Source organism: Epinephelus moara, chromosome 8 (genome assembly GCF_006386435.1).
Source record: "Epinephelus moara isolate mb chromosome 8, YSFRI_EMoa_1.0, whole genome shotgun sequence".
NCBI classification, from domain to species: domain Eukaryota; kingdom Metazoa; phylum Chordata; class Actinopteri; order Perciformes; family Serranidae; genus Epinephelus; species Epinephelus moara.
Window position 1 is genome coordinate 12637427 of NC_065513.1, and position 12539 is coordinate 12649965.

Genomic DNA, 12539 nt, shown 5'->3' on the forward strand with positions numbered 1-12539 from the left:
TATTTTTAATGTACAAAAACCCTGTTCATTCAAAACTGACGCAACAAATGATTAAAAATCACACGACACAAGATTTTGTTCTTCTTCATTGCAGTTTATTTATAACAGTCATTCGTGGAAATATATTTCCACGGTCGAGTGCAATAATCATAGATAGGGAGACCTACACCGCTCCCTGTCTCAAACACAAACCAACCATTGCCCCATATTGCATTCAGTGAGATGTATTAAAATAAATAACCATAGCTCTTCCATTGATTACACAATATGATTGCCTTCATCATTCATTCTCACAGGCTGGGTACCTACTATTGAACTGAGTGAATAGTATTGCATCGGAGCAGCTTTGAGCTACAGCTAGAGAAACTTCACCAGTCAAAGACGAGTATAGGTCTTCAAACATGCAAACGAACACGGTCCTGTAGTGAACTGACGTGTGATCCTTGACAAAACAGCTGACAACACCTGCCTACTCTAATAACGCTTTTTTTTTTAAACGTTTTTGTAACACTGGATTTGCTTTACATATGATTACAAGCACCAAACATTTTTTTGGTGAAACGGTATAACATGTTACAGGTTAACATATACTTGTGCAAATAAGTTCAAAGCATGATTACGTGATATACATCAATGCATGGCGCACATTTCCAGGCAGACCCACTTTGACAACATGAACGTGTGTAAACGGCCTTCTGTTAAAGCACGCCATCTTTTCTCATAATGGGAAACTGAAGAATAACGAATGTCATACATAAACATTACAATAAGAAGTGCCACAGTCAAATGCATGCAGTTGTGGATCACTCGCACACAGGATTAAATAAAAAGAGGTAGATTCAAGGAGCGCAAAACAAGGGAAAGCTTTTTAAGAACACAATAGTTAAGAGTAGGAAAGGAGGAACCTCACAGCTGTAAATCATGTATTGCATACCCAAGCTGTGTTTCAAACTAGCCTGGCGCATAGTTTAATGGTGCACTAACAGCACTTTTAGCCTTTAAGACTGTGCTATCATTATGGCTTTGGCTTGCATTGCTTCCTTTAGAATATGTTGAATCCAGCAAAATTAAGTTACATACTTAAAGAGGAATATATAACGACACAGTTATTGGTAAGTGACACCTATTTCTGCTAGAGCAGCATTCAGTGAAGCTCAGCGCTCTGAACTTGACTGCACACACATCATCTGACTTTGACTCCCATTAACATGTCAAGTAATATGAAGTGAATATAAATTATGTAGTTACATTACATGAGTATAGTCATGGGATTGCATCCAGACACATCTACATACACAAGGAACATTATTTTTGTTTTGGTGATATATGCAGCGGAACATTTAAAAACTTCCTACCGTACAAACATACAGAGACAACCCTGAATAAATTCTAGTGCAAGATATTTAAAGCTAACATAATATAGGTGGAATGCCAGGGATGTGCATACAACTACCTGTGCTGCAGACAGGTAAAGAGAGAGTATACTGTAAGAGAGGCTGGAGGGAAAGAGCAATATAGAAGCCAGCCGCGTGGGCCGAGTTATCTGACACTCTGTGACATGTGCAGAGGGGTCAGCATCTCTTCAAAAATGGCTCCTTTCACATTGGACCCTCTCAGGTTAGCTTCTTGAAGATCGCAGCCGGACAGGTCGCAATTCTGCAAAAAGGTGGCAGAGACAAAATAGTGAGACTAGAGGATTAAATGGGTCAGGTGAAACTGGAGAACTGTAAAGTGCTCACTTTGCAGTCATTTAAGAGTGAGAAAACCGCAAATATGCACATCTGGAAAACTGGAACCAATGACTTTTTGGCACTTTTGCTTAACAACATGACTTAAAATCAATTATCAAGGTCACTGCTGATTACTTGTTTATCACTAATCATTTCAGCTCTAGTGCTCTGGCTCAATCCTGTTACTTTTTGTAAGATTCTAAAGGCTTGTTTAGGTAAATAAATCCTTATTTGATACTTAAATTAATTATCACATGCACTTTATAGGTTCAAAAAGCTAGTCCTCTCCTTTGAGCACAAGGCAAATCCACCCAAAAACTTTCTTATCTTAAATTCTGACAAATAAATCCCAGTTTGGAACACTTTTATTTACTTGCAAAATCAGACTCAGACAATCTGAGGCAGAAAAACCATTCAATTTCAAGAAAGATAAAAGATTGAAATCATTGTGCCTGTTGTATTAACTGCTTTTTTATTTACAGAAAGGTTATGTTTCATCCTTTTCGGCCCGCAGAGAGGCTGAGTCAGCATGAGTGTTTTAAGAGATAATCCCTCTTGATGGCCCTCGCTCACCTCAAGATCAGTCCCTGCTAAAGTGGCTCCCCGCAGGTTACAGTTCTTCAGCTTAGCGTTTTTCAGAGTGGCCACACGCAGGTTGATGCCGGTCATTTGGCTTCCTTCCATGTCAACTCCTTTGAGGTTAGCACCTGATTACAAAAACATTTGGTTAAAACCAAGCAGCAACCTCCGGGGCTTGAAAAATGAAGCCGAAGCAGAAGTGCATAAAAAAACCCTGCAGTTTCTCTAATGGCCACCTGAGGCTGGCTTCAATAGCCAGTTATTCCCAATAGACACCCATGTTAACATGCCAGAATTTACAGCAGAGATTAACATCTTTAAAGCCTTGTGCAAAAACAGTTTTGGTCTCTACAGCTGATTTCCCCATTTGTGACAACTATCCAACAGAAATAAGTTTAAATAACTAACCTGTTTAAATGTCATCAAGGCTTAAAGTTCTGCATAATTAAGGGACACCTGAAGTGGGTACTGTCCGCTGACAAGCCGCTACCACAGCAACAATATTGGTTAGCTAATGTAGCATGGCTTAACCCCAGATTCACAGAGTACAGACGTAGCCGTAGCTGTGGCTATGTCAGCGTGTTTTCATATAAGTTAATAGCTTGTTTGCAATCACGTGACTAATATGACACGCAAAATTCAGATGGAGGGCAGGAAGTGTGTGACTTGGTTGGATGAACCTGCAGGCAGCAGGAATTACCAAAAAACTGAAACACATGTTGGATGTGATACATTGTAGATGAAGAAAAGTGATTTTTTTCCCCAACAACTTGATTGATTTGCCTGGCATGGACACAATCATCGTTTTAAACTACCTCTTCCTCCAGACCTCCTTATGTTACAAACGTTACACAGCAAGTCGATGAAAGCGTACAAAAGTCTAGTGGGCTAGAACTAATGTGTGTGTGGTTCAGTCCATGACTGAAATGACTGCCATCTTTTTTCCCCAGGTGGGTAACTGTGCTTGAGTGTAATTTTATATTTAAACTCTGTACATGGATGCACCGCAGTCGGGCTAATGTTACTAGGTAATGTTAGCTAACTTTAGCTACTATTTTCTACAACTAGGTCAACCATTCCCAGAGGTCTTGTGAAACGCCGTTAAAAGTCTAGGTAGTAGTTAAAAACACAAAGAAGTTGTCACATCACATTGTAATTGCATCCAACTCAAAGCATGCTTAATGTTAAAATCTGACATTAGATAACTCCTCTCCTCCAGACTGAAGACAGAGGTTTTTGATCCAAATCTGCACCTGTTCCTCAGTGACTTTGTTTCTACTTCTCCCCTTTATGTCCTACTATTTTCCGGACTTGAGTTGACCTTTATTTTTCCTCAATTTGATTGCTTATAAAAGACGTTAACTCCGAATTATAGGCTTTTGTGCAGTGTTGGTAGTCTTTGCCTCCAGTTGCCTGCTCTTCATCAGCACACCAATGTATGTCATGAACAAAGAAGCTCTTGTAACTTTTTGGTCGTCTAAAAACTCCTGTTCAGTGTCTGGTTGTACAAAAAGACCCTCTAAGAAGTTTTTCCAGTTAGTTCATTTTTTTAAAATGGTTTTAAGTCTGTTTCATTTTGCTAGTGGGATAAGCATTAGCATTATCACAGTTAACCACAGATATAAATGCACTGTGCTAACCAAGCTAGCAGCTAGCATTGACGTTATCTCAGCCCTCTCGTTCAAATACGGTCACTTCTGGTTCAAAAAATTCAAGATGTGCCATCCAAAATGCCAAACTCGAGAGTCCAAACTTAAGTCCACACAACAATAGGTGACGCATGGTGGCTGCGTCCATTATTTTATACAGTCTAGATTAAAATGTGACTCTGAATGTGAAACTGTCTCTGCTTTGACTAAAAGTTGTGATGGATTACCTTCCAGGTTGGCCTTCAGTCCAGATGGATCTTCAAAATCGCATCCTTTGAGAGAAGCTCCCTCAGCATTGGAACAAAGCATCTTCACCCCTTGTAAGTTAGCACCCTTCAAAAGACAACACAAAGATCAAAAGCATTCACAATGATCTTGTAAGTTCATACTGAGTTACACTGTACAATAAATGTATGTAAGAAGTGACCAGGCTGAGGAAAAACAGTCTGCTAATTGTTCTCTTAATGAGGTGAATGTGGAAGAAAGTGTGTGACACTGGCAAACATGTTTAAGAACAGAAGGGGCCTTCCTCCACACAGCTGAGGGGGCAGCAAGTGTGAAGTGGACAAAAACTTAAAGCCAAGTCCACTGCTCATTGGCAGGAGGGACAACAGTTCAGAAAACACAGCAATGACACACAGCTTAGACAGAAGTAGGAAATCTTTGCTTCCCCACAGTGAGGTTTATTTAGAACATTCTGCACTTACTGTGAGTCAGCTGATACTGTCTGTACACATGGATCATTTAGTGCCCACAAGAAAAGAGTTTTTAAGAACTTACATCCAGGTTGGCTCCAGAAAGATCAGCCCGCTCCAGATTGGAACAGCACAGGTTGGCATGTGTCAGATTGCAGCGGCTTAGATTAGCCATCTTAAAATTGATGTAGCGCAAATCAAGTCGAGACAGATCCGCACCACTGAAATTAAGACCCTAGAGACAGTGAGAGTAATGGTGTCAAATATTAACTTAATATGGTGAAATTATGAGGTGGATGACAACGTTTTTACTTAGCTATACCTGACAACGGAGCTCTGACTTGGTGGGTGTCGCCAAAAGAAAACGAACAAACTCCTTGCGAGAGATGGGAGAGTGGTCCTCAGGTGGCTGTGAGTTCTGTTTTGAAAGTAAGCATGTGGTGAGTCACGATGCATTCAAGGGAGTAATCGCTATTGTAAATTAAAATTATTTACCTGCCACACTTCATATTACCTTGATTGCTGCTTCCAGCTGTTCAGCAAGCTGCTCAATTCCAAAGAACCGGGCCTCCTCGAGGACACCTGGAAGACATTTAGCGCAAATTATATCAGAAAATTTGATTTAACGACCCTCTTCAGGGTGATCCAGGTAGACTCCATCATTTAGGGGGTTGTCAGAAAGTTTACCTCGTATATTTATGCCTTCATTGATTATGAGTTGACCATGTCTCAGGTAGTTTAGAATAGGCTCAAAGTATTCAGGGCTACGGTCAATTAGGTAAGCCCCATGCTCGTCCCGCTTGTTCCCCCACACATCTGGAGCAAACACAGAGGTTGACAAAACACATTAAATAAGTTACAAAATAAATAAGTAACAAAAACAAAATTCTTACTGACAATCTGTAGTGAGTAGCGACAACTTACCATTCCCTCGAAACATGTGAGCAAGCATACTCTCTGGCTCCTTGCTGACCAAGGTGCTCCTGAACACAAAACACATTCAATAAACAAGACAATGAATGACAATGAAACTGTAACTAGACTTGCACCGATTTATTGGCAGTACTCAGAATCGGGCCGGTTTTCACGTGATCGGCCGACTGACGAGGCGCCTGTCCACGTGCCGAAGACGCGCGTGTCCGCACGCTTACAGTGGTGTATTGGAGGGTATACTCAGGTATACAGGGTATACCCACTTCTTTTTCTATCCAGTTACAGTATACCCACCTATCAGCTAAAAAGCCATAGTAATATATAGGAGAGTATGCCCACTTCCTCATCAGTAACCTACCTATCTACCTAGTAGTAGCCTACACCCACCTCATCAATTACCACTACACCACTGGTGAAGACCTGTGTGAATTTTCCACAGGAGATATTTTTACTTTTTTGTCTGTTCAAGAAATAACCCACAAATGCTATACACCAAGAATTATTATTTCATTTATCTATGTTTTTATTTATGTATGCCTTTTTTACTTATATATTTTAATACTGTACCTGAAGTTATATTTGAGCAAAAAGGAAAATGTTTCTTAACCTGTGTCACTGTTTTTGTTTGGTTATTTGAGATGATTATTGAAAAGCTGGTTGTATCTTGGTTAAAATTTTCTGATATAAAAAAAGATAGAAAATATTGCAATATCTTGTGTGCTGTAAACTGGTTGGAAAAAAATTAAATCGGAATCGGCCATCCAAAAACTCTGCAAATTGGAAATTGGTATCAGCCCGAAAAATTGTAATCGGTGCAAGTCTAACTGTAACAGAGTAAAACAAACATACACTGTGATGTAGCATCTTAAGTGATTTGTAATGTGTTTATTATTGATGAAAACGTGGGTAACTCTGGCATTTTTCAACCTGAACCTTGTTTTCCCATGTTTTCATTTCTAAGTAACTTATGTGACCAACCATTTTTGAAACTGGTCCAGTTTCTGGCTACAGCCGGGAGCTGCACAGTTGTCACTGTATATCCATTAAAACTCGTTATCTCTGTGACTCTCTTGTGACTATCGTGACTTGTTTCAGGAGCACAATGCTGAAAATGCAAGCAAGAGGGAACAATGTGTTGTGTGGAGAACAGAAAACGTAGCTTAGTTTTATTTAAAAGATTTCCATTGTCCAGTTTTCAGTGTTGTCGTCATGCAACAATTCTTGTCTTGTGAGATTTCAAAATGAGACATCTCCTTCAACAAGTCACAATAACAAACAGACGGGATCAAGCAAAAGGTAAAGAGACACTTCAGACATTTGTAATAACGATCTGAGCTGGTCTAAATCAAAAATAACTACTTTTAATGGAAGCACAGTGACATTGTACAATTGCCCCATCTGGTTACTTTGCAGGCGTTATGCAGTTGCAGCCCTCTCTCTCTCAATACTGGGCCAATTTAAATAACTGTTGTTCAGATCAGTAACTAAGACATGAAAACACGGAAAATAGTCCTGGTTGAGAAATGCCTAAGTTACCCTTTAAGATCTCAGATACCTGGTGGTGGTAAAGGGGCGCCCACCGATATTAAGGGTCAGCCAATCAGTGTGTGCTCCAAGCTTATCAGATGCAACCTTGGCTTCATGTTGGGGATCTGTGAAGTAAAAACAGGAAGTCTCTGAGAGCATGTTCACAATTTCAGTGACAGCGGATGACACCCCTGCAGCAGACATCAAAGCACTCACCAATAAACGGATCGCCTTCTGACACGTACAACACGTCGTCATCTCTGTTGACAAACACATACAAGTCACAGATTAAGCTGGCATGCTAAAACGCTCAGCTACATATTTATTGTTATGGTGTGATCTTACCTTATAAGGGCAATGTCATCTATGAGACCACCCTTTCCATTGTACAAAGAGGCAGCTTTGATTCCTAACTTATTGCTTGCTACGGATAGTAAGTCGGACAAGGTCCCGTAAACTGCTACAACCTACAGAGAAATATGTTTTAAAAAAAAAAACAGTGTAGGGATTAAAGTCTGGAGAGAAATTGGTCACTGCTGCCTAATACAAGATTAATGAGTCACAGTTAGGTTAAGCTAACAGTAACATTTATCTTAAATGTGGTAAAAATGTCACAAAGACTAACATTTACTTTGACTTTATATGAATATAATTGATAATACGCAGTTAGTGGATACAGTGTAACATTAGCGTCGGTTACAATAGCTTTAATAAAACACGTATGTTCAGTGGAAAAAGCCAGTCATTCTGCGGCCCAGGTCCTGAACTAAACACTCCCACAGGGTTAGTACCAACCTTGCCATTTTTAGATGTCCCGTTAACAAATAAGGTGACTCTTCTCATTCTTTAGGCGCTTTGGTTATAAGTGCTTCGTTACAAATACAACAATAATGTGGCGTGTGCCAGCTAACACTCTGTGGTTCAAGCTAGCTAGCTGCATCAGACAACAACACGAGACAAAAAGATACCTTCAGGAGCTATCGGAAAAACAGCGAGTGTGACGTTCCACATACAGACAATACTCCAAATCTCAGGTCTAGTATAAAAGTTTAAAGAAAAGAAGTTTAATTATCTCACCCTCTTGGCCACATTTACAATTACAGTGTCAGTTACTATATTTACTATCAGCCTATTACATACATAATTTTACTAATGCCAGTGTAGGACATTAAAGGCAAAAATAAAAATAAAAACAATAAATAACAAAAGTAATGAGCAGGTTTTTGTTGAATCTTTATTTTGAACTTCTCAACAGTACAGTTTTTCATAGGAAAATACAATCTTGCATTCTCTAAACAATATAAACACATTTAATGATGGTATTTTATAATAATTTTAAACTGTACTTCTCTGACCTTTGGAGAAATTATCAATTTTTAAATATTTTTGAGTAGTTATGTGTGTTTGCTAAATTATTCGCCAATTGTGATGTTCATCATAAAATGATTTACGTTTGAGAATTCCCCCCAAAGAGTTGTTGCTGAGCTGCGCTGGTTGTTCTTTCAAGACGAAAAACCGACCGAATCAGAGAGCACATGAAGGGGTCCTTCTGACTGCAGCTCTGCGATTGGTCGGAACGTTTACACGTAAGTACGTTTGTTTTAAACATCGGGGTGGTCTGGTACAAACTACTCTGAAGTTCTTCCTTTTGTAGTATAATAATTACATCTATTCGCGTTGTTTCAACCCGTATCTGAATCCTAACATGCCTATAACATATACATTTTTTTCGTCATTCGGTTAAACATTCATTGACTGTATTTCTGGGCTCGTGTGTTTTGAAGCCAGTCCTGTTGGTGGTGGTAAAGCACCACAAAGTTGTCGACCACCAAAGATAGAAGAAGAAACGCGGAACTGTCAAACAGCATAATGACAATACATGCCTGTAACTCGAAAACTACTGTTCAGCTTCAGGTTTGAACCAAGTTGGAATTATTTTTTATCCCGTTTGTGCCAGTTAACACGATGGCGTCTGACAGACATCACTGTTCGTGTTGCTCCCATCCAGTCTCCTCTCCCAGTGTTTACCAGACGCTGAGTGAAATGGATTTTGAACGAGGTTTGCATACATGTGTCAGGCCTGTGGTGGCTGAGTTTAACCATGGCTCTAATAGAGTTTACACAGTGTACAAAATATATCATATAGGCTGTTTTTACCTTGGCTGATCTGACAGTGAAGTACAGTGCTGTATTGTGTGTCATTCTTCTGTGCAGGTATCTGGTCTGCTGCAATGGATGGGGACTTGGAAAGGGTCAAGTCCTTTGTCCAGAAGGACACAGACCCCAACCTGAGAGACTCAGCTGGATACACAGCTCTGGTGAGTTTATAGATGTTAAAGATATTTGGCTGTAAGTGCACTATCATCCACTGTTCTCATGTATCTAAATTCCTGCATCATTGTATGTTTTGTCTCAGCACTATGCAAGCCGCAGTGGTCATCACACTGTATGCAAGTTTCTTCTTGAGAATGGTGCCTGTGCATCTCCCCAGACACCAGGCGGTGCTACACCACTCCATCGATCAGCCTACTGCGGTCATCTGGATGTGGTCCGACTCCTGCTGCACCACAGAGCAGATCCGACGCTCTGTGATGACGATGGCGCATCCCCTTTACATAAGGTGCAGCACTGCCAGTAACAACATAATAAAAGCATTCCGCAGAGACAGTTTGGTAATAATTTATCCGGTGCCTGTATTTATTGCTCTGTTAAATGTTTGAGCAGGCTGCAGAACGGGGTCATGAAGAGGTGTGTCGGCTGCTTCTGGAGCACTGTCCTGCACTGTGCAGCCAGGTGAATAAGAGGCTCCAGCTACCCTTCCAGCTGGCACCACAGGGAGATCTGCAGGAGCTCCTAAAACCACCCCGGTGAAAACAGACACACTGCATCTGGGAAATCTGGAGTTGCTAAGAACAGACAAATCACATGATTTCAAAACACACTAGGTGAGATCTCCTTAAGTGAGGATTAATCTCATCTTGACCTGGATTCACTACATTTGGCTGCTTCTTTCCTCAGCTGAACATGCGCTGAGAGTCTCTGAATGACACTGTGAACTCTAGCTTCAAACCATGAACATCATGTTTATGATTTCCAGTGTACTGTTTATGGAATATTTACACCTCTCAAGCTATAGAAACTTGTAAAAGCTGTTAAACAACACCAGTGTCCAACATCAGGTAGTTGTCAAATGACAGTAATAATAATTCCGTTTAAAGCTGGGGTTGGCAGAAATCTGGAAAAAGGCAAAGAAAGAAAAACGACAGATTTTGAAAACACACCCTCGTCTTGCAGCTCCTTCTTCTCTGTCCTTTATTTAATCTTACTTCATTGTAGAATTGCACAGAGCTCATCCTCTCAGCCCCTCTTTGCCCCGCCATCTCTCTCTGTTTATCAGACCACAAATGAGATAAGAATTAGCTAGCAAGCCACCCCATGGTCCCTCTGCCTCGCTCCCCGCTGCTCTGTGCTGCTTCCCCAGGAGGAGAGCGAGCAGCAGCTGGAGAGACCGACCTGTTGGTGGTTTTAGCGGCTTGAATTTAACTAGCATAAGCACCCCAGCGTGAGGTGTCACAGTGGGCTGGTGGCCAGCAGCAGTGCCAGGTCCAACCTGTGTAACAGCAGCAACAGAAAGTTTTTGCTAATCCAGCAGGGAGTAGGGGCTGTCCGGTCCTCGGAAGCTGGGTTTTGCTGCTGGATTTGGTTGCTGAGGCCGCTGACCGGGGGTTTATCTCCAACTGGCGAGGTGGTCCAAAGTGGTGGGGAGTGCGACAGAGGACATTCAAGACTCTAACTAATGTTAGACACATAAATGTGAACTTGAAGCTTGATTTTGTTTATTGTCAGACTCTCTTTCTGATTAGTGTCCCTTTTTTGAGTTGCTTTTCCAGTGTAGGTTGTTGGATATGCAGGAGTGGCAACTTTATCTGCAAGATTCTCCGCCACTGAATCAAACTTTCATCAGCTGAAGGGACGTTCACACGCATCTGCATTTGTAGAACAGCCAATAGCAACACCATGATTCGCCAAAGTCTCCCGTCATGAGCCAAATTTTCAAAAGCCTGAAAACAGAGCCAAGGGGAGGTGCAGAAGTGTAGTTTTCTCTCAGACCACTTGAATTAAAATATGCTCAGTTCATTATGATATTTTTACCAAATGTTGCCAAAATTAGATTGTCTACCCCAGCTTTAATTAGTCAATGATGGCATTAACGACCTGTTTCTTCTTATCGTTGACCATTTAGAGAAAAAACAAAACAGACATTTGTCTTTGTGTTGTGTTACAGCTAGTTACAGCTGAGGTATTTAGTTTGGGTTTGACGGCTGAGTAGTGATAAGGGAAACAGATGTTATTGTTCAGTGGGAAGAATTACATGAAAACCCTACCTCACCATCTGATGTTGCTGAAACCTTGGCATTGAAGGTTTCATTGTTGAATTAGCCTGACATGAAGTACAAGAGCAGAGCAGGCTTACATGCTAGCTACCAACAGACATAGTTTCTCTTTGAAATGACTGCACTTAAACCCACTGTATGTAGAACTTGAAATGAATTTGTTTAGTGCTCTGCAAACACCAGCATTTGCTATCACTGCAGCACTTGTCACTGTTTATATTGAACATGTGGCATGTTTGACAAAGCAGTTTGTATTAAAACTGGAGGCCAACATCTTCGCCCATGTTGGGTTATTTGTTAAACTTTGTCTAGCAAATCCACGATGTGATCCTTTCTGGGTTTTTGAACACATCTAGCAGCAGGGGGAGCTATTGCCTTATAAGCTGGAGGTGTTTTTCCCAGTACACCATGTGAAGTAGCTGGCAGCTCACACACAGTGACCTCATTCGATCCTCCCAGCACACAGTTGGAAAACTAAACGGGGTAACTGTTAGAAAGAGAGAGACGCATCAGAGTGTAACGGTTGCAGCTGATAGGAGGACACATCGCTGTTTAGCTGAGTTATATTAGTGCCACCATGCTTGGTTATTTACTGTGTATTAATTATGTTGCCAAGTATACACAACAACAGAGTAGTGTTTCCAAAATGCTGATAATTCCAGATAGTGTTGACCCATTGGTATCATTAAACATGACATGCTATAAAGTTTGATATAGTCTTTGGGAACACTCATGGTCAGCCTACATATATAGCGACCTGTTGCTGTACTACTGTACTAGTTTCATGTCTGAGTATTTTAGAAAATATTTGGGACGTACTGCTTCTGGTGTAAATCATTCAAGGTTTTCTCCACTGAGAGCAGATGTTGGTGGTTGATAGTAATGACCTATAACCACACAACTGTCCACCAGCATGAAAACTCTGGCACCCAATTTGTTATTTCCGTGGTTATTGATACCTCCTTGTGTATCGCTGTGACCTGTAATGGAAGATTAAGCACAATTACATAATAGCTTTACTATTACACATTG

General features: G+C 40.7%; 2 protein-coding genes across 2 annotated transcripts; one reads left to right on the forward strand and one right to left on the reverse strand.

Moving 5' to 3' along the window:
• Positions 1-73: 73 nt before the first annotated feature.
• Positions 74-8086, reverse strand: kctd9a (potassium channel tetramerization domain containing 9a). The gene is made up of 12 exons (XM_050051784.1): positions 7909-8086; positions 7459-7580; positions 7330-7373; positions 7142-7238; positions 5578-5636; positions 5341-5469; positions 5168-5235; positions 4976-5071; positions 4739-4888; positions 4186-4291; positions 2304-2437; positions 74-1656 (listed from the first exon to the last, which is right to left on the reverse strand). The coding sequence occupies exons 1-12, from the start codon at positions 7954-7956 to the stop codon at positions 1540-1542; spliced, it is 1170 nt and encodes a 389-aa protein (XP_049907741.1). The 5' UTR covers positions 7957-8086; the 3' UTR covers positions 74-1539.
• A 620-nt stretch (positions 8087-8706) lies between these two features.
• On the forward strand, positions 8707-11778 carry ankrd39 (ankyrin repeat domain 39). Its single transcript, XM_050051000.1, has 4 exons — positions 8707-9172; positions 9328-9431; positions 9530-9733; positions 9838-11778. The coding sequence occupies exons 1-4, from the start codon at positions 9079-9081 to the stop codon at positions 9982-9984; spliced, it is 549 nt and encodes a 182-aa protein (XP_049906957.1). The 5' UTR covers positions 8707-9078; the 3' UTR covers positions 9985-11778.
• Positions 11779-12539: the final 761 nt, after the last annotated feature.